This window comes from Patagioenas fasciata, chromosome 7 (assembly GCF_037038585.1).
Source record: "Patagioenas fasciata isolate bPatFas1 chromosome 7, bPatFas1.hap1, whole genome shotgun sequence".
Classification (NCBI taxonomy): domain Eukaryota; kingdom Metazoa; phylum Chordata; class Aves; order Columbiformes; family Columbidae; genus Patagioenas; species Patagioenas fasciata.
This window is the reverse complement of record NC_092526.1, coordinates 25,288,575-25,310,942: the sequence shown is the minus strand read 5'-3', so window position 1 is coordinate 25,310,942 and position 22,368 is coordinate 25,288,575. Positions and strand designations below refer to the sequence as shown.

The 22,368-nt window shown below is 35.6% G+C and overlaps 1 protein-coding gene across 6 annotated transcripts in view; it reads left to right on the top strand.

The window, feature by feature from the left end:
• The window catches only part of SESTD1 (SEC14 and spectrin domain containing 1), a 58,643-nt gene that overhangs the window by 17,149 nt on the left and 19,126 nt on the right, over positions 1–22,368 (top strand). For all 6 annotated transcript variants that reach the window (XM_065840693.2, XM_071811149.1, XM_065840689.2 and 3 more), the window contains 6 exons: positions 210–318; positions 3,771–3,861; positions 5,855–5,968; positions 17,676–17,789; positions 19,543–19,640; positions 20,038–20,093. In XM_065840693.2, coding sequence (XP_065696765.1) covers positions 272–318; positions 3,771–3,861; positions 5,855–5,968; positions 17,676–17,789; positions 19,543–19,640; positions 20,038–20,093 — 520 coding nt within the window. In that variant the 5' untranslated portion in view covers positions 210–271. The remainder of the gene's footprint in view (positions 1–209; positions 319–3,770; positions 3,862–5,854; positions 5,969–17,675; positions 17,790–19,542; positions 19,641–20,037; positions 20,094–22,368) is intronic.

Below are 22,368 nucleotides of genomic sequence, written 5' to 3'. Positions count from 1 at the left end.
GGTCTATGCTCTGAAGCTTTGGCAGTGCCATAAATATCAATGTGGTGAATGAATCCTCACAACTGCAAGGTGAAACGCCTGTTGTGATTTTCACAGCAACTTTAAAATTTCCTTTTATGAAGGATTTTGAGACCATGTAACTACAAAGTATTTCTTTTACCTTCAAGCTATGACATTACCTTTCTAATGACTTTTTTCCCCAAAAATAGGGGGGAAGGACAGAAGAAGTGGCCTCATTCTGACGATTCCATTATGCCTCGAACAGACGAGTATGGACGAGCTGAGTGTCACGCTAGACTACCTTCTGAGCATCCCAAGGTGATTTCAAAGGCATTCTGTTCAGAGCTGCCTTATTTTCCAGTGGTGGGAGGGATCTTTTTATTAGTTTTTCTTTTTACTTATGTTTTTACACCAAATGAATTTTACACAAATGCTTGTTTAAAATGTGATACCTTCTCACTGAATTAGAAACATACATCATGGTAAACTAAGGACTATCTGCTAAAGCTTGCTGATGTCCCATATGTGTGAGGGGTTTTTTGTTTGTTTTTTGCTTTTTTGTTTGTTGAGGAGGTCTTGTTGTCTTTTGTATTTCCTCTTTTCTTGGGACATCTTTGGTCATTCCCTTTTGATGACAATGCACTTAAATAACTATGTAAATTAATGAGCCATTCTAATGAAACTCCTAAGCTTGCAAAAAGTAGCATTGCCTAAAGTAAAAAAGCTTCCTTCTTTCTTTGCTAATCTTTGTAGCTTGTAGTGCTTAAAGGGTGCACTGAGTCTAAAAACATATGAAGTCTTACTGAAGTTAGTAAGCAACTCAAGTGTTTAAAGATACTGCTTAGTGACGACTTGAGTATCCTGACATCTAGACCTTGCTATAAAATTATTGTTGAGTTCTGCACATGTGAACATGTAAGCTTATAGTGACAGTGCTTGGTCCCAGCTTAGTTAACTGCAATTTTTTGAAGAACCAGAGCATAGCTTTGTTTTATTCTCTTGTACCACTGATTTAAGAAGGAAAGAAGCCTCTCAGATAAATGCTTGCTTTTGTATTCCTCTTCTGGAAACAGGAGCAATGGCATAACAGAAGATTGTTTAATGTACTTATTGCAAGTTATAAATGTTTTTAAAACACCATTAAGTGATCTGGGTTGGTTGGTTGTTTTAACGATAGGGGAAAGAGAAGCAAAGAACAAATTCACGTTGCTTACAAGTAAAACATCAATAGGTATATGAGTACATTGCACAGCGTTTTAGTCACAGAAGCTTTAGGATTTTTCGAGCAGCTTGTTTTTTGTGAAGTGATGGACATCCCAAATGATCATCTGTGCAAGTCATCTCATTGACTTAAGGACTTGGCTGTATTTATGGAACAGATGCAGGCATTGTTACTCTAGCAAGCATTAATTATTCCACAGTCTCATCCTGATGTATGCTTTTACATTTATTAGTGTAAAAATAGCTGTCTAAAAATTCAACCAAAGTACTCTTTGTACTCTGTACAAGCTGGGAAATCTGTTTGAAAGCAAAGTTTAGTGTTTCCACATCTAACATTCTGTTTGTCAGTCATGGAAAAAATGACCTCTCTTTTATGGTGGCAGTATGGAAAAATCATTGTTGTTTTTGTTTGTATGTTGTTTTTTGGTGGGAAATGCAAACTTTTTGGCCTAAACATTTGCCTTATTTGTTCTGCTGAATAGTGTTTGAAAAAATCAGGGGTGTGGGGAGGGATGTTGTCACAAACCCAGGTAGCTGTCCAAGAACACTATTGTTATTTTTTTTCCCCAAGTTCTATGTGTAAGGTAACTTTCAATTCAGTTGTGCATGACATACGTTGTAACTGTAACTATATTGAAATATGTGTTCTAGTGTTGATGGGTAGCTGTGTCCAGAAGCTGAGAGGCATCACTGTCTATAGAGTCTTGGGTAAAATTTCTGTGGGGGATGTGTGTGTAAAGCGTTTCTAAAACTTCAAACAACTTATTCCTCCTGTCTACGTCTACTGTTATGCTTTTCTTTGATGCTACTTAAAATGCTTGGATTCTGAAGAGGCCTTTTTACTGAGAGGCCTCTTCAGAATCCAAGAAAAACAAATGTGGCAATGCTGCACTATTTTCTGTGCATACTCAAGTTTGTTTTCTTTGTTGTATTCTCTGTATTGTGGCTCAAATCACCAAATGGTTTTTTATTTTAACTTTCATGCAAACATTTATGTTTGTGTTGGCTGAACCTTTCAGAAGCGGTAGCTTACTTTTGAATTTGCTTGTTTGTTTGTGTGGTCTTTTTTTAAATAGAGTTAGTGGTAGAGAAGAGCAGACGCTGGTACTGCTAAATTCCACTGAGCCTAAGGAAGCCATGTCTCAAGATGCTGTAGTAACATTATTCATCGTGTTTTAAAAGCAGTGATAGCGTGCCTTTTGAGTTCATTCTGATTAAATGTTGCGTGTGAAGTCTGAATGTTCGAGTGCTTCCAGAGAAATTGTGTGTGATCTCAGAGGTTCCTTAAAGCCAAAAGCATGTATGGAGTGGCAGCCAACTTCATAATTAACTTTTCCTAAATAGACTAGTAAGGTGCTTTTTTTCCCCGTTTTTAAAATTCCGAGATAAATTTGTCTTCCACCCATGTATGATGAAGAACAGTTTAAACATGAAATGAATAACAGTTAAATTTCTCAGTGTGAAATATAATGCTTCCTGTTACTCAGAGGTTGCTTTTTTCTATTTTTTTCAGTAATCTAAGGAGATCACAGAAATGGCTTTGTTTTGTAATGGTAGATTTGGTGCTAAAGATTACATGTTTCTTTTCTCCCTCATGTAAATATAATATTTTTTAGTTACATATAACTTTGCTGGACACAAAAACGTCAGGCTGAGACGTGATATCTGATGTGGTAACTAATGCTAAAATTATGGGCTAACTTCTGTGTCCTCTTCTGGCTGTGACTGTGCTGGTTGTGAGAAGGTGACGCTTCCCAGCTGTTGTTGATATCCAGAGGTTGCTGCCACCACTGAACACTGCCCAGCTGGTGTTGTGAGCACATTCTTGCCAGCTTCAGTTACTGATGGGCTGGAGCAGTATTTGCGGGAATGCACAGAGAGAAAGTTTTCACTATTTTCTCCCATTTGCTACTTGAGCAGAAGCGCCTTTTAAATTTTAGCTTTGAAGCTATTTTCAGCAGGTTTTTTCTGTGGTATGTATAGACTCAGACCTCATTAGAAGAAAGAGATTATGTCAGTCTAAAATAATCTTTCTCATAGATCCATATGCGAAGCCCCTCTCCTTGCAGAGGTTTTTTGTGCACTGCAATTTCTAGTCGATTTCACAGAATTTCTTCAGGAAAGAAATTTAAGCATGTTTAGATGGTTTCCTGCTTGGATTTGCATCAAGGGATATGTTGCTGTATCCTCAAATCAGCACCAGTTCACAAGTAACCTTGTGAAAACTCACATCCCTTTCTCTTCTTTACAAATCTCTAAATCAGCCTCTTTCTGAAGTTTATGGTTATAAAACCTTTTCAGAGTTGCTAAAGTTTAAATAAATGCTTGTATTATGAAATACATTTCAGTGTTACTGAGAAATTGTAACTTGGAATATCTCTTAATATGCTTGAGCATGAAAATTGAAAGTTATTGCTAAGTAAGTAAACTTAAGGTTTATAAGACCATGTTTTTATAAGTAAAAATACTATGTAGTTTTATTTTTCAGTAGAATTGATATACAAAGTCACTGTGATATGACACTTCTTGATGTGTTGTTCTTCTTTTAGTGAGAAATGTAAAGCTAGAGGATTTACTGTGATAGTGGATGGAAGAAAATCTCAATGGAATGTGGTAAAGACAGTTGTGTTAATGCTACAGGTAAGTAAATTTTTATATGTTCATAGTTGACTGATTTGTAGATGTGAACCTAATAGCTGTAGAGGCAGTGATTTCTTTATTGAGAAGTAAACAATTTATGGCCTTTTAAAACCACAAATGTGTTCTGTGTCAGAGTTTTGTGCAGGAAGAAACAATCTGAAACAGTCTCAAGTGAGGGACAAATAATTATATTCTGACAACACGATTGTGGGCCTTTTTTCTAAAACAGAGTTTTAGTTAAGAAATACAGAAACGTGCTCCTGGCATTGTCAACTGTGAGTAGTAAGAATGTCTGCAGGGCAACAGTTCACACCGATGGTGCAGCTGAGCAGGTTCAGATGCAAACTGCTGCACTACTTAGTTTCCATTGGAATTGGCTATAGTTGGTTTTGTTGTGTGTGATAGTCCCAACCACAAGTTATATTGTGGATGCTACACAGAAAAAAGTGCCAATTCCCAGTTAAAGAAATTCACAGCAATTTATTATGCAGTTTTTCAGAACTGTGGGGTTACAGAATTTTTTTTTTTCTGCTAAACAGTATAGGTTTCTTTCTGGCCTCAGTGGTCAAAGGAGATGCAAGATACAGCACTCTGAATAGCCTTTTGTACTGCACAGATTATTTCTTTTTATCAGAGTAGTTTTCCTCTCAGACTTAGATGAAGTCTCAAAGTGTGTCAGATACGAATAATTTTGTTTTGTTGTCCTGCTGGCTCATTGTTGCTCCTGGGCTTTTTAAGTCTGTTTCAAGGTGTCTTTCACCTATCCTTGAGTAAGATAGCATTCCTATTATTAGAGTTGTAGTAATTGGATCTGCTATATTCTGATCTTGACTGAGTTTTCACTTCAGCTAATGTGCAGTTGTCACATTTAGTGGGACCTTCAGCTAGTGGGGAAGGCAGCTCTTTGCCCATGCTCAGATTTCAGTGGCTTCCTACCCATGTGAAGCCTGCGGAGGCACAAGTTGCACATCTGTATCTTTAGTTTGAGAAGGAAGCAATAAATAAGATTTTCCTATGTGAACTAATCACTTGTGCAGACCACTTGAGATTTCTCTCTGCTTGGACACACGTAGTTCTCAAAGGTGCTGGCTGGTCATCGGACAGGCACTTCTGTGTTAAGAAGACTGTCTACTTTTAAATAGTTTTTACATATTCATTAAAAGGGTGCAAGAATGAAATAGCTTTTTTTTTCCAGTGCTATGATTTCTCTGTTGGTCATAGTTAATTTTTTCAGAATTATATTTTTATAAATAAAAATGGGGTATTTCAGGAGAAATCCCATGGATTGTGTCACCTTTATGTCAGTACTGTGATTATCTAACTGTTGTTTATTGCTGTACCTGATGACTTGGGAGTAGTCAAGAGTCTCTGTTCCTTGATCTGCATTCAAGGTGACAACATAAAATCAACTTGTTAGATGAAATTACTGTTTTAGACTGAGTAGTGTTTTTCTGGTAATGTTTTTATGAATTAATGTGCTGAAATGTTAATATTAAGCTCTTTCATTCTAGTCTAAGCAATATGTACTAGAGAAGTATAGGATATAATATTGAGATGTGATCTAATAACGAAGTATACAGTTATTTTCTAACTTTATGATTACTGTTTCATCGTACTTAGCAAATTACAGTGGTAGGAAGCTTTGTTCTTAATATTTTTTTAAATGAAATGTCATAAATAAAATCAAGTCTAGCCCGTAATTCATGGGTTTTTTATACTGATGTAGCATGGACTAATGGTTAGGCCTCAGGACTGGGAGTAAAGAGGTGAGCTTTTCTGTTCAGTTCTGACATGATTTTGCTATGAAATGTAGTATAATCTGCTGCAAAGTGGGATGGCACTAACATGGGATGTAGATGCAACAGACTTTGTTAATTTCTGTCTGTAAATTCTAGGTTCTTTAATAGATGATGACATGCAAGTGGAATTAAATTCTGTAGCAAATGAAGGTTTACTCTTGAATGTTGTTTTCATTTTTTCATTTGTTTTACAGAACGTTGTTCCAGCTGAAGTGTCACTTGTTTGTGTAGTGAAACCAGATGAATTTTGGGATAAGAAGGTTACACACTTCTGTTTTTGGAAAGAGAAAGATAGACTTGGCTTTGAGGTATGTAGAAATTTTGCCTACTTCAGGTAAAAGTACTGTTTCTGGAATTCAAGAATAATTGCATGAAAATTAATATATTTCTAAAAAATAGTTATATGCCAGGTGCTTTGTGGTTACCCTTAACAAAACACTGTGGCCTTTTAACTTTTTCCTACTTTAATAAGAATGTTAAATTAAGTAGGTCTCAAATTAGAAATGTGTGGCATTTAATTCTTTGTTCACCAAGAGGGAAAAGCTATTTGATACATATTGTGGATGTTTTGAGTAAGAAATGGTTGTATAGCGTTTAGTGTGAATTTTTTTCATGATTCTTCTGTAATAGACTGTAGAGATGCATGTTGTGTGGTGTCACTAAATCAGTAGTAACTATTCTGAATAACATCTTGTTGCCATTGCATGCGTCTTCTCTCATTTTTTGAGTTGACGTTAGTAGCAAAAGTTATAGGTCTCCTCATTTTGCTAAATATAAGGTGATATTGTTCTTAGCTTGTGAGGCAGAGCGTGTGCAAGAGATTACAGACTAATGTTAGCAGTTCCATTGTTTTATCTTTTTGGGAGATTAATGGAAACCTCAATTTTTCCTATTTTAGAAAATTATCTGTATCATCAGTCTTTAAAGCTAATTGTTTTTGAAGCTAATCTGTTTTGAACTACAAGAAGTTTGCTGTGATGACCAAATACTAAAATGTCCACTTGTGCTGTACAACAAAGCTCTTGGAGAGCATCTTTTTCGTGGAAGATATTGAATAGAAAAGCATTTTGCAGCATTGTCTAATGCTGTGTAGTGCTTTCTCATGGCAAGATTATAGCATTCTTAAATGCTGTTGTAGAAAACTTAGTTCAGGGAAAATGAGAATTGGAAGGTGGCGGCTGAAGGGTTATGTAACTGCTAAACTTAGACAGTGTCATCCAGATATAATTCTGTCAATTCATATCAATTTCATCTTGTTAAATCTAGTATCAGACTTTACCTAGAATATGTGGCTTCATTTTTGGAAACAATTCCTGCATGTAAAAGTGCTCTGAAGGAGTGTGAGGGGCAAGGGGTAAGATTTTTCAATCAGATGACCATACACTTCATTTTTTGCTACTTTAGAGTCTTATAAGTGAGGAACTCCCTTCAGATTGTTTATCTTACAAATGAAGATCATATTTTCTTTTTGAGTAGTTCTTTAAAGACAGATCTGAAAAGTAGCCCAAGTTCAACAGAGCAATCCAAAGAATTTCTGAACAGCCAGTTGTGTGTTTGAAAGTCTGCAGCCAGCAAGATTTTCACTAATGAAGGAACTGAAGTGCCTGAAGTTTTGCTATGGGAAGTAGTTCCAACTGTGATAGTCTTGTGACTTGCACTACAGTTAAACTCTCTTGGGTTTCACAGTCTCTCCCTTCACCTGAATCCCTTGAGGGGACTGGCAAGGAGTTGTGGTCAAAGTTCATCAAAAACATGAGTGTGATAGTGTCCACCTTTTATAAACTAGCCCGTTGTTTGGAGCACATCCAAGATGAGAATTAAAAAAGAAACTGAACCAAACATCTGTACTCAAAGGGATGGTTTAAGAGCTTGTGTTCAGAAAATGACTTAAGTGTGCAATATTCAGTTTCACACAAATGTTTTCAGGATGTAAGATAAACCCCAAAGTTCAGAAAGTGGCAGTAATAGAGGTGAGCCCTCCTCTTTAGCAGTTCCTACTGTCTGATTAAGGCTCTTTTTGCATCTGCATACCTGTGAATATGGTCCTTGGACAAGTTCAGGAAGCCTTTGAAGTTGTGGTATAACAGAATTATATACAGTGGTTGTTACTGTATACATCATGGTATTGCCAGTTTGGAAATTAATCCTCTAGAAGATTCCTCTTGGATTTTTCTTTAATATGACTAGCTAGAATCTATTTCTAGATAATAAGCAGAAAGCCTACAGAAAATATTTTAATGAAGCAGAAATAATTTTACATGGCTATGATAATAAAAGGATTGTTTTATTTAAGGATTGTCTAACAGTCATTAAATGGTAATTCTGTAATGAAATTTCGTAAGCTTAGTAATTTTATGAAGCATGTCCTGTGCCAGTGATAATGTCTGCATTGTTGTCATAGACCATTGGAGTTGTGTAACTGAACCTTTTGGTTTCTGTTTCTAAACTACTTTTCTCATTACTGAACCATAAACATTTTTCCTGGCCTGAAATTTTGATCCAGGATTCTCTTAAATTAATAGTTCTGAGGTTTTAGGAAGAAGAAAATAATTCAAGTATTAGAGATGCATTTAACATAAACATGTATCAAAATGTGTCAGTTGTAAGAAAAGTAGTCAGTGATGTGTAATTTTACAAGAAAAATAATAATAGCATTAAAATGCAGCAACTGCTTGCTAGGCAAGAGGAAAACTAAGATTTGTTTCCTAGTGCCTCCTTGTACCTTGGCTTGATGCGTGGGCAGATCAGGAGTTTCTATGAGTAGAGGATAACAAGAAGTAGTTGCTGAATTCTCTTTTTGGTTAATAGGTGTTTGTTCTTGAGCTCCCCTTCTGCCTAATGTAGAAGCACTGAAGCGGGGTGAAGTTTCTGGCTTCCATGGGGTGGGAGGGCTACCCTTAGCTTTGGGGCAGTTGTCATCTAACTGAGGTTGGATGATGAGTAGCTGTTGGTATGGAGGTTTGTGAGATTTTCCTAAAGAGGCTGTGTAATACCATCCTAGATCATGTCTTTTTCTTGCACTTTTCTTGCACTTTCTTTGTTTTTTCTGGTGTGTTGTGTTTGGTTGTTTGGGTTTTTTTGTTTGTTTTGGTTTTGTTTGTTTACTTGGTTTTGTTGGTGTTTTGTGTGTGTGTAATAACTTGTATTCTAAAATGGCATTCTTCATGAAAGGACAGGGAAAGGTGAGACCACAGCAGGAAGAATCTTGTGCTTTTCCAGATAATGAAGAATCACGCTTGGTATGAGGCAAGCTTTTGTTTTTCACCATTCTTTAACTCTTGGTTTTCTGTTACTGGGTAGTAATTAGGAAAAACGGCTTGGTAAAAATGACCCACCTTCTCTGTGCTCCAAATAACGTTTGTGTTAGAGACAGTGGTATTTCTTTGTTCTATTCCTGATATGAGTGCAGCGCACTGATAGGCTATGGAAGCCTCTAACTCGTGCACAAATCCACAGCTGCGTAACCGTGCATTATTGTCAGTAAAAACAAAGCAACACCCAACTTATGTTTTGGATCACGGGTTAGATATGCATAACTATTAGGAAAATCCAGGATTGCTTTTGCACCTATGAAATAAATGATCTAAAAAATGTAAATGAAAGTATGAAATCTCTCTTTTCACTTGAGAGTGTAATCTAATTTTATTTGAAATAAATGAAATGTAACTGTGATTTCTTAATGGGGCATCACATATACCTCCTACTTCCTGCTACCAGGTCTGTTTTTAATACCTTGCATAATATTGTCATATGAAGCCATTAATTACAATGCCTTCCTCTCTGTTCAAAGTCAGAGATCCTCTGCTTCAGAGTGAGATGTGGTGCTGATGAGTTGCAAAGCACTGAAATTAAATGTGGGAACTGAGATCAAAAGGCTACTGGGTGGATAAATATACCGAGGGGGGCTGATTCAGCTCTGTAAAAGTGCATCTCCTTATTTCTGGTTAGTATTTGTATTGGTTTTGGACCCGCCTCAGGTCAGTTGCCATTCATCCTCCAGCAGAGCTTTCATCTGTCCCTTTATGCCTCCCTAAAATGCTTATTAGCAACCAATTCGTGTGTTCATTAAAGCAATTTTTTCTGGTCCTGTGTCCATGCTTCATAACAGGAGAGTTGACTTAATAATTGTTCCAAGGGTGTCTCTCAGCTCAAATGTTGCTTTTGTTACATTGTAATAATTAATACTGTTAATGTATTAATAACAGGGTTTGAATATTAAAAATTATTGTGTTTTGAAGGGCTGGGAGCTGTTGCTTTTTGCCTTTTTATTAATGTACACTACATAGTGATATGAAACAAATAGCTCTTTGTTAGTAGCTGTAGTGTGTTATATTTTATTGTGAGCTTTTCACATAAAGGTAACTAGGATAACTGGAGGAAAAGATGTACCATAAAAATAGAAGACATGTACAAGCTTATACACAATGCAAAATTGCATACAGATGGGGCAGAGGGCATTGCATATATGTTTCATTTAAGGGACTGGGAGGAAAAATAATCCCTGACCCTTGTTTAGGTATTGGATTAGTGCTTTGAAAATCAGTTTTTCAAAAGCAGGGAGGCAGAAAGTGTGAGTCCTGGTTTCTTATTCTTGTGGACATAATGGAATAAAATTTAAAAGTTAAGTTAGTGTTGTAAGACAAGAAATCTAAAGCTTTTAAAAAAATCAGAGGGGAAGGAAAAAGGTGGTAAACTACTGTAAACTAGTTGGAAAAACTGGAATATGGAACAAAAGGATCCTGGTGGTCCTGAAGTCTGAAGTCTGAGTAGTCCTAAGTGCTTCAGGACTGCACTGTAGCAGCCGACAACTGTAAGTCTCTAGTAACAGTGTCAGAAATTCTTAAAATTGTGTATCAGCAGACTCTGCCCTGGAAAATCTCCAGTCTGTAATGTCAAGTTATCAATATATAGAAGCATAGAGAAGCCTAAAAATCACATATTTCTGTGAAAATTTCCTGCGTATCAACCTGTTTATGGGCCATCTACTAGCAAATTGGAATTGCTGTGAAAGAAATATTAGCTAGCTGACTTTTCTCTGTTATGTAGCTGAAAAATAGCCTAGTAGGATATTGTCATTTGTTTAAAAGTGTAGGAACTGTTTAAGGAAATAACTAGAAAGGTTAAATCCAATGGGATTAAGACCAGTTTTTTGTAGCAGTCCCCAGTTCAAGTGGAGGAACTCTCCTCTGTCTGGCTAAGTCACTGGTACGTACCTGAGTAGATAACTAATGGTCTTTGTTCTGAAAGTGATTAAATGCCTGTTATGTGGTTATAGCAATCCTTAATGTTCCAAAATGCAAAAATCCCTACCCCAAACCATTTTATGTGGGTTTTTTGGTGCCATTGAAAACACACTCTGGTCCAGAACTTTCTACTGTCTTATTACAATAAGTTTTTGTACTGTTCTTGTATTTTGAAATTAACTACTGTTACCAGATGTATCTTTATATCTCAGCTCTCAGTATTCTACTTGGGAATTATTGTGGCACACTTATCTGCAGTTCACCTTTTAAGAACAATGCTGACAAGCAGAGTGAAGAATGAATAACACTTTGTAGGAAAGCTTTAATTTTTTATGATATCTTCCTGTCCCATATTTTATACTGAGGCACCAAAATCTTATAGCTTTGCTGGTCTTTCCAAAATATTCATATAGAGTTCCAAAGTTTATCAAAATGATGTTTATTTAAATCCATCTCTCTTTATCAACATATCTTTGTTACTGGAGGCAATGGGTCATTTCTTTCAAAAACCTGGGCCAAATCGGGGAATTGTCCCTGTGGATCCAGAGTTCAAGAGCCTGCACTTATGTCATGTTCTAAATTCAGTCCTGAAGAAGGGTGTGTTGGAAAGTACCAGGTTGTGTGTGCCTATTTGTCTCTTCTCCAGGATGGAAAAAAGATAGTGTGCTAATTATTATTGTGAGCCCTGGAGGGGAAGGTGAATGAGTGAGTGAAACCCTGAGTGCTCCGAAGTGAAGGAGGCTGTTATGGGAGCGGAGCTGACGGTCTGGTGTGAATCTCAATTCTGCTTGCTGCTCTGGGGTTTCTAGTATGCCAGATTCCTGTGATACTGGACAGGTGAATGTTTAACTTGTGTTTCTCAGTGTAACGTTACAGCAAATAATTATATAGATTAGTGATCCGTATTAACAAATAAGAATCTATTCTACTCACTGTTTAATCAAACAGTTTTTCAAAAAATGAATCAAAACAATATTTATCATCAAACAGTAGGATGATTTTTCTCTTCGGGAAGAGGAAGTCTTTGCTTTACAGTTCCATGGCAATGAATCACTGCCAGGCCAGATCTATGGGCAGCTGTATTTTGTCCGTTAAAACTGCCATACTTATTCTTGAAAAATCATGAGGAGAATAGTTCAGGCTATGTTTAAGTTTTGAGTTTGGTGAAGAATAAGCACAACTAACTTTCAAAACCAAAACAATACCTAACAGTAACAACAAAGATGAATCTGATAGTGCTTTATAAAACAAATAGGAGTCACGCTTAATAAAAAAAAAAAAAACCTGCTGGTTTTTTTTATACAAAAACTGCCTTCAGTGTAGTGTGAAGAATGAGCTTAGGCATTCTTTAGTTTGAATTTCTGCACAGTCTGAAGTGCACATTTATTCTTGCAAAATCTCTGCCTTGTTCATTGAAGTTTTCCCTGTATTTTTTCAAAGCTGTTTGGATATGTAAGGTGCTGGCATAACAAATTATCAAGAATCAATCCACTGAGAAAACAGCTTTAATACTGAGCCCAAACGACTTAACAAAAACTCAGCATTTTATACCTATCAGCAGGCTGTGAGTGGGGAAGAGCTATCTGGACTTCCCAGTGTTTCTTGGTGGAATTTTTGGGAAATGAAAAACCCTTTTACTTATGCCTGTTTAAATGAAATTTGTCCAAAATTACCAATCGGAAACCAGATAAGTATGGCCAGCTTTTAGCATTGCTTTATTAATGTTCTTTTTAAGAAAGTATTTTAGGAATAACAGATATGTATGTTCCAGTAAGTAAATGAAAAGTATTAAATATTTTGATGCTAGTTTATTAAAATTAGTAAAGGAGGGAGTGATGTTCTGTTCATATTGAGTAAATACCTTAACATACTTGTATTGGAACAGATAATTTAAACATTATATATTATTGTACACATAAATGTGTTTGCCATTAGTTGCATTTCTATCACTTTTGCATAACATTAAACAGCTAATACTGTGCGTAATATATACATTCTATTATTCTTAGAATATAATATTTTTTTTGGTAAAGATGTGTCTGATTTCATGACTAGCATCACTTGGCGACCAGGGTTACTTAAAGTAAGTGGAAAACAGTGGCATGTGTTGGTAATGCACTTCCAGTCCATATGAACTTCTCAGTTGGGTATATCTGGTAAGAATTCTTTACAAAGAATTGTGGACTTGGTCAGACTTTTTGATTGTTTGATATTGTGTTACTTGAAGTGTTTAAAAAAAATCCAAACCAAAATAAAAACAAACCCACTAACAAATTATAAGCAGTATAGCTGTGTATATGTAATGAATTATTTTCTCTGTTTTCATAAATTATTTTGTCAGATTTGGATTTTTTCTGCTCTGTGGAATTCAGCGTATTTTTACCTTTACAGTGTTTAGAAAATGTCAGTTATTAATAAATAATTTTTCAAAGAGATTACACCAATTTTTCTTTTAAACTAGATCTGATTTTGAGACCTTTTTACTCCTGAGGTTAAAAATAGGATTTAGTCCCCTTGCAGTGCTTCTGTACCTATTTCCCGGTATCAAGTTTTTGCTCTGATAACAGGTGTATATCACCATCCAATTTGTTTAGACCATTTTCTTAATCTATCCCAGAACTGGAATGTATTAATCATTGATATCAAGCTATGAAGATTTATACGAGTCTTTACTTTTCTCAGAAGGTCATATGCTTAGATTTCGCTTGCTTAAGTCTTATATTCTCAAGACACGTGTGTGTTGTGTTCTTTTGGAAAATAACTGCTCCTTTTTAGATTCAGTAGCATTGTCTGCTGTGATATTACACACTTGAGAAAAATCTGCCTTGTTACTGAGAAATTACACCATCCTGTCTTTCAATAGCTCCTGGGTTTGACTCTGTGATGTTTGTATTAAGGAGGTTTTTCATTTCTTCCCTCAAGAAAGTAAGTTCAAGATGCATGTTTTTAACATTTTGAGGGCACATTTACATGTCGTATTGAATATCCAGAATTCCCCTCTCATCTTGACACCTGCCTCTATCTTGATGCAGATGATCAATGAAAACAATTGCAAAAAACAGCATATGGTGTAGAGAGAGAGGTCAGCTTTGTACAAACAGTATTCAAAGCTCTTATTATGAGAGATAAGTGATAGTGGCATCGTTGCATGGGTCAAAATCATGTTACTAGAAAAAATAGCTGTAGTCTTGCTCCTGAGAAATAAAGGAATCTTGCAGTTGAAGCACAAGACTTTGCAGTATGTGTGGTGGGTTTTCTTGTTTGTTTGGGAATTGTTAAAAAGGTTGTTTCATTTTATTCAAAAATATAGCCCTTTTATTACTCCCAAAGCACTGTTCTGAGTTATTTCTGTAAAGGCTTTCACAGTGTTTTAGCAGGGCAGCATTGTACAAAGCAAGTTTGCTGATTAGAATACAGCAGTGATGAGACCTGCTACTGCTCTTCTAGGTTTTAAAAAGAGCTAAGTACAGATGATGATGATGATACTGACTCTGGTCAACAGCAAACAGGACATTTTTGAAACCTACTGCCAGTGTCACCTTATTAGCTGTCACTGTTGTCAGACATGGGTGGATCAAGTGGGAAGGGAAGCAAAGATTTAAGGTTTTAATATTTTGTGTGGGTGTGTTGTGTGTTTTGTTTTTTGTGGTTTTTTTCCCATCTTACCATCTGTCCAGATCTATTCATTTCTCCCCTAGAGACTTTAAGCTGTTCACTTTAACATCCAGCTATAGTCTGGTGTCCAAAGGATTTTACTTTGGATTAAGAAAACTTTTTTGTTTTTGTTCTTCCCCCTGAGGTAAACACAAAAACACTTTCCAAAAAAAAATCAGTCCAGTTGCAAGCAAGCAGGAGAATATTTCCGTATTTGTAAATGGTGTTCATCTGTACCTCTGTCTTACCAGGAGTATGGAGAGCTGGTCAAGCCATCGTCATTCTCTTCAGAGAGGGAGGAGAAAAAGATTTTCTCTGTGGTTAGTGATCTAATGCAGTTTGGTAATGATAATTTTATAGGGATGACAAATAATTAAGTATTCCATTAATGAAGTATTAAACTATTGAGGATTTTGAAGCGCTCACATGACTAAAAGCTTTTTGAAGCTTTGAAGTGGGAAATTCAGATGCAAAGGTGGAACACTACCTCAGAAAGGAAAACTTTTTCAGGATGTGGTAGTTTGACATTTTCACAAAAGGTCAAAGACAAAGGATTTGGAAAGTTTTAGAAATCTTTGACCATAGAAGTTTGCGTGCTATAGGTGCTGAACTAAAAGTAAATTCATATCTTTAAAAGCGAAGTGTTTTCTGCCTGTGCAACATCACACCTACTGCTTTTCAACATTTTTTTTTCCTTTGGCTCTTGGTCTGTGTTCTTGTGGGCTACTAATCTGTAGTAGCTGATATAGTAAAAACAGTATTTCAGAAGCTTCAGAGACTTTTGCACTTTAACACCTAGAAATATCCAAGTTACTAATTTAAAGAACATGGAGGGTGTTAGATTAGCACTGACACTAGTCTAGGTCTAGAACAAGAGCTAAATTCTGGTCAGGAACCTCAGTTCTGCAACCACCTTGTCAAAAATTCAAATGTTTACTTTTTAAAGTCTTCAGAGAAGATTTCTTCAATTTTCTGAGTGAACAGTCAATAAACAGTTCAAGAAAGAAACAGTTTTTAAAAACAAAACCTAGAGGATGACTAGTTTTCAGAGCAATGTCTTAAATTATAACAAGGCTTACTATTGAGGTGAAAGTTTTTCTTTTTCAGAATTTTTTCTATTAAGATGCAAAGCAAATTTCTGTTCTTTCACCAAATATCATTTGTGGGGTAATTTGTCTGAGGATTATTTTCTTGTATAGCTCATATATCTGTTACAGGCAAATATTGCTTTGCAGAAGGAAAAAAAAAAAAGTTCTGTGATACAAGTTGGTAAAGCACATCTCTTCCTCACTCTCCTTCCTGAAGGATGTGTGTTAAGAAAAATCAGCAATAAGTGGTCTCAATGCAGTCTATCCTTCTCTTCAGGCTGGTTTTTTTTGTTTGTTTGTTTGATTTGGTTTGGTTTTTTTGTGTGGGTTTGGGTTTGCTTTTTGAGGGGGTGTGTTTTTCCTTTTAGAACCTGTATTTCAGTGATGTGAACCAGCTGCCCTATTTTCTTTAGTTTCCATACCAAGATGTCCCAAATGAGTAAATTAATTTTCTCCTTTTTTATGAACTCATAGAAATGGAAAGAGAATGTAAAAATGACCTAAAACACAAATGTGTGCCTAAAGGAGAAAAAACAAAGGCTTTATTTTTCCTGGAGCTAGAGTCATCTGCGGTTTTGGCTGGTCACTGGCACTACTTAAAGTAACTACAGCCTAATTCCATTTATGGCAGCTACATACCATTAAGAACACAGGAGAACAGCCTGTATTTGAATGTTGCTGGAAGATGTTCTGTATGTTAAATATTAGATCATTTGTTTGGTACTACTCTGGATTCTTTAGTTGTAAGAACTGAAAAGTCACAGAGTAATTCCAATTGGAAGGGACCTTAGAAGATTTCTAGTCCAGCCTCCTGCTCAAAGCAGGATCATCTTTGAGATTTAGACCAGGTCGCTCTCGGCTTTATTCAGTTGGGCCTTGAAGAGCCCCCAATGATGAAGACTGCGCAACCTCTAATTCCAGTTTTTAAAGATGACCAGTAGTTGTTGAATGGCTTTTATCTCAAAACCCATCTCAGAAACATAGTATTTTCATCAATTATTTGGTATATTAGATTGTTTTAGTGATCTAACCAGTTCTAAACTGTCCTGAAATAGTGGAAGGCAAAACTCTTGAGGTAATTTTAAGGAGAAAACCTGTCTTGTAGTCTCTGCAGGAACTGGACTAGAAGTAAAGGTTCTTTCCACATATTCTTGTCCTCTGCAAGAATATGTGCGTGATCTCATGGGTTCTCAGATTCTCTCTGTTTTTCTTTCTTTCTGGCTATATATTTGGCCAATATGTCTGCTTGCATAGAGAGGTTTTTTTTCCACATAAGTTATTTCAGGCGTAGCATATCACGTATCAAAGCAACCTGTGCTGCCAGCTTTTTGGTTTAGGTTTATATGAATAAGGCTCAGCCAGAAGCCTCTAGAATGCAGAAATGAAGGGAAGAATTTAGTCTTCTGTCTATCAGCAGACCTATTTTTCCTTTGTTTACTGAAGTAGCTGATGAACTAGATTTGTCTTCTGGGAGAGTGACTCGGGCTTTTAAGCATACTGAGATTTGAATTTGACTACTCATTGAAATAGTGTGGTTGATCCAAATCTTGCTGAGCATATTTGCACAGTAAATGCAGGCATTTAGCTTTTATGGCACAAACTTACCTCTGGGACTCAGACATATTGCAAGAGAGCGATAAAAATACTAAGCGCTTTGCAATATGATATCCTGTTACTATATTTACTTGCGTGGTGTATGACTTAATCAAGAAGCATCAGTTACCAACAAAACAGAAACCCAAGAAACATATTTCTTTTTGCTATTATAAATAGGCAAGGTGGTACAGATGATACTTTTACAGGATTGTGCATGAGATATACGTTGCATGTCAAAATTACCTGTCTGTTTTAGGCCTGTGCTGATTGCAAACAGCCATACTTTGTTTAAACATTTAGCAGTGAAAAACTTCACTTGCTCTGAATCAAAGAAAGATCTGCTCTGTACCTTTGGACACATTTCACAACTTTGCAGGTACTTAAGGAAAAATATACACTTACAAGTGTACCTGAAATTTCTTTTATTGTTGCAGGTTATTTTAGTATCTGCTAACAAGCTGACTCGATATATAGAACCATGCCAATTAACAGAAGATTTTGGAGGAACTCTCACCTATGATCACATGGATTGGTTGAATAAGAGGCTGGTTAGTTTTCTGTTGTGTGGTTTTTGTCTTGTTTTTGTTGTTTGGTTGGTTTTTTTTTTTTTCAAATGTTTAATTCTTGAGCCATGAATTTTTATTTGTGTAGGAACTGCTAAGTGTGCAGAAATTGTCATATGTGTAGTAACACAGTTCAAATGCATGAATAGTTTCATTATGATAACTAACACTGGGTTTGCTCAAAGGATGATAAAAGCTCATGTAATCCATTTGTTGAAACAACAAGTTCCTTAATGAAGCTCTTGTGTAGATCCTCACTCTAGAAGAGCCCGAGTGTTACATGTAGTCCCTACAAAGGGAAATCGTTTGACTGCCGATACTAGAAATCCAAAACAAGGAGGAAATACTTGGACTCTGTAGATCTTCAGAGATTATCTCGTAGGCCTTGGTTCTTTTTGATTTAGAGCCAGATTTTAAGTTGTCCTACACTAAAAGCTCTGTCAGTGCAGTTTCACCAGTAGATACGCAGATGCAGTAAATGTCTGGGAGCAAATACACCCGTGAGTCATTAATAGACACAAATTGTTTAAGCACCTGTTGGTGCACATAGCACTCCAGAATGTTTATCGGTTCTTCATTGATATTTGGTTTTCAGTTATTTAAATTGAATTTTCAAAACAATATTTAATCTTCAGTGAAACAGTGTGTTCCTTTCCCATGCAATCTATTCTTAAAATGTGCATCTCCATTTAGGATCTCCAGGTGGGATTGTGGACAATGAATTGTCCACAGTATGTCCCAACTGTAGCTGCCCAAAGCCCTCAGAGATATCCTGCAGCAAATCCGACAGCAGTACTTCCCTCTCAAGAAATGTGAGGGCTTTCACCACATGTACCATGTTTCTGTTTTGCTGAATCTCAGCAAACTGTAACAACTTTTGTAACAACTGAATTTAGCTTGTATTTTATAAACCACTGTCTTATAAGTTGGCTTTTAAGAGCTGTCCACCACATGTCCTTTTTGGTTTTCCCTGGAAATAGTCCTAGATATGTTAAACAAGGTTCATCTGCATGCTATTGCTTAATAATTTGTTAGTACCAAAAAGACCTGAAAGTTATGTATGTCATGTATGGCACTTGATCATAATTAGTTCTGCTAAAAACAAAAACAAACAAAAACAACCCTCAGAAGTCAGATACAGAGGAATCATCTGAAGGGTACCCATTGTCTCACTGTATTGGCCTTGTTATCAGAGATCAGAAGTCCCTGTATTCAAATAAGCTGATGAGGGTATTTCTTTCTGTATTATAAATCTTCATTTTATTTTAGTTATAAATTAAAATACAGACCATATTAGTAGTGATTAAAAGCTGGAATCTTCACAAAGTTTATTATTTTAATCCATTCAAGTGAGCTCGTGGATGTTTGTGTAACATGCTTTAATTCTCTAGCATTATTCTTAAGATTTACTTAAAGGTTTAAATTAAGATGTAGAGTAAATACATCAATAAGAACTTACAGGTTTTGCAGAAATCTCATAATTTTTCAGAATTCAGTCCATCTTTATTATATTCAGTGTAACATTTACTATCTACCAAAGGAATCTTTGTTCAGGGAACACTTAAGGGCACTAAGCTTTGTATTTTCTACTCTATCTGGCCATCTGAATGTTGGGAAGTAATTGCATTGTGTAAAGATTGAAATATACTAACAGAACTAGTGGATGAATTTGCACTGGTGCCTTCAATGCTGCCACTTATATAATTTTCCTTTCTTAAATTAAAACCCGTCTCTTTAGGTATTTGAAAAGTTCACTAAAGAATCAACATCCTTACTGGATGAGCTTGCACTAATTAACAATGGAAGTGATAAAGGAACTCAACAAGAAAAAGAGAGGTGTGTCATTCACTTTTTGAAATCAGTGCTTTTGGATTATAAAATTTAATGGGCAATCCAAACAATATTGAAAATAGGATATGCCTTAAATATTTTTAAATGCATAAACACGTTCTGAAAGTTTATAATGTAGAATACAATACATCAGCGTGTACATGCAGATGGATGTTGGCTGCCTGCAGCTGCACTTCTGCTTAGATACAATGAATTGAAATAAGGGGGGGAGGGGGCTTTCCTGTGTGAGGAAAGAAACATGCAGTCTCTTAGCAGAATCAGGTATCTCTGGCCTTAGTTGAAATTTTTAGTGCTGCTGTAATCTAAATTATTAATAATGTGTAGTTTAATTTAAGTAATGAAGTTTATTGTTATTATTAATATGTTTGTCACTTTATTCAAGATCAATAGATTTGAACTTCCTTCCATCAGTTGATCCTGAGACGGTACTGCAGACAGGTATAGTAAGTTGAAAAAAAAAAAAAGTTGGTCAATAAAGTAACATTATTTGTTTTTAAGCCCCAAGTGAAGGCACAGAGGGCACAATAATTATCTTAGGCATCATCATAATGTTACAAGCTTACCAACTAATTTTATCTTTGGGTTAAAAAAAAAGTGATGTTAACAAATAAGAGAAAGGACTCCAAATGTGTCTCTTAAATACAGTTTTTAGTAATCCTGATAACATCTTTACAGTATTACCATAACAAATGTTCAATTTTGAGAAATCTTTATTTTTAGTCTATGTCAATATGTTTGCCTTATAGAATGAATTCGTCTCAGTAGCCACCGAACAGTTACAGTACAGATAGCATTTTCCTATACATTTCTGGTACTTGACATCAGCCTAGTTCTGAGCTGTCTGTCTGTAAAAGTGAAGCATACAGTCTTCTGACTCTTTGCTGCTTAGACTCTCAGCATTAAACAATTTGGGGTTCTATGAAATGAGGGGTTTAGGGTGAATTTCCTATTGACTGTTGATTTGTAGTACAAATTTGCTTAAAGATTTGTGCCTTTGTAGAACAGGCAGCAAGGCATAGTGCTGAAGTGGTGATCAGCATCCAAGTGCTCAGAACCCTTATTCTACAGCCTCCTACAAACTAATGCGTGGATCACGTCATATTTGCCACAGAGCCCTCTGTGTAAAATTTTAGGTTATTTACAAAAGTTCCTTACTGTGGTCTTTAAAGTTTTCGAAATATGAAGTGTGTGCAGGAGTTGTCACTAGATTTTAGTCTAATTTTGTATCTTGCTCTAATGGTGAGGTTTTAGGACAAAACAATGCTTCAATTTTGTGTAAACAGCTGGCTTCAAAGAACATTATTTTATATGCATTCTCTACTTTCTTAATTATGGCATAATGATTTTTTTTTGTGAGCTATGAAGTTTAATAACTTTAATTAAATCACGGGAGTTCCTGAGAAGCAACCTTTCTCTGTGTTAAATTCACTATATTGAAAGTTTGAGAATAAAAAATTAAACTCTTCCCAGTTAAACTTTCTCATTTCCTACTTTCTCGTCTCCTAAGGGTAAATATGAACTAATTGAAGTTTTAGATAAGAGGCTTCTGACTTCCATAGGTACAAGTACTGTTGTTTACCCAAGCTCCAAATGCACATATAAAATATAGTTCTTAGAATTTGATAAGAATCTAGTTTACAGAAATGTTTTTACCTTGAAAATTTTAATCCTTTACTACTAAAACAATAAAATAAAACTTCAAAGTTATCCCAGTAGAACTATTACTCGTGAAAGCCTTTAAATCTGTTTGCTCTTCAGCTATCTGTGCTTATCTAAGCAGTATTATAAAATATGAAATCCAAGATGTTTATTGCCATAGTATGGCAAAATGTATTTGAATTCTGAAGACTTGTTAATTTCACAATAATATATGCTGGGTAATTTGAAGTTGCATGCTGCAGTCTCCGAAGCCCTTGGCATTTTGATTGTCTAGATAATAGCAGTTGAATTTAGAGTGTATATTTTTACATTTTCCTTGATGTATTACAATTACTATTGTAGTGTTTTGGTTTTTTTCTTTTAGTGAATTGGCATGTTGCCATTTTAAGACCTGCAGCACAGATGATGTGGAATTGGCACATTTTCACTTTTACACCAACACTTCTTTAGTGACCAAACACTGTTTTATTTGCTAACTTCTTCATTGAGCTTTTGGGGAATAAATTTAGTAGCTTTTACATCTGAAAACTTTACCACGTCTTAACAATAACATTTCTCAAACAGTTTAAACAGAGGATTAAATAGTCAAAACATACTATTTTTTAATATATGAAAGTCATTACAGTCTAGAGAATCTGTACCCTGATGTGGTGCTTAAGAGCCCAAAGAAGGTGTGAAAAGTGAGGGGAAAAAAATATTGATCAAAATACTTAGTATTCAGCTCCATGTTTTCTATGCAAGTTTTGTATTATATGTGCTATAAAAATCCTGAAAGATAACAGAGAAATTATATGCTCAGTTTATTAGTGCTTCTAGAGCATTCATTTAATTCAAGAATATGATTATTTTGAGATAAATACTTAGGTTGCTACACAGTATTTTGAGGTCAAACAGAATACTTATAGTTGTTTCAGAGTCAGGATTGTGTTTTGCAATTGTTTCTTTAAATTTAGCAATACTGTTGTCAACATGAATGTTAGTCATGGTATCTCTTTTATAGATCCTAAATATAGCACCTGATTTCTACCCTATTGTGACTGATACAACTCCACAA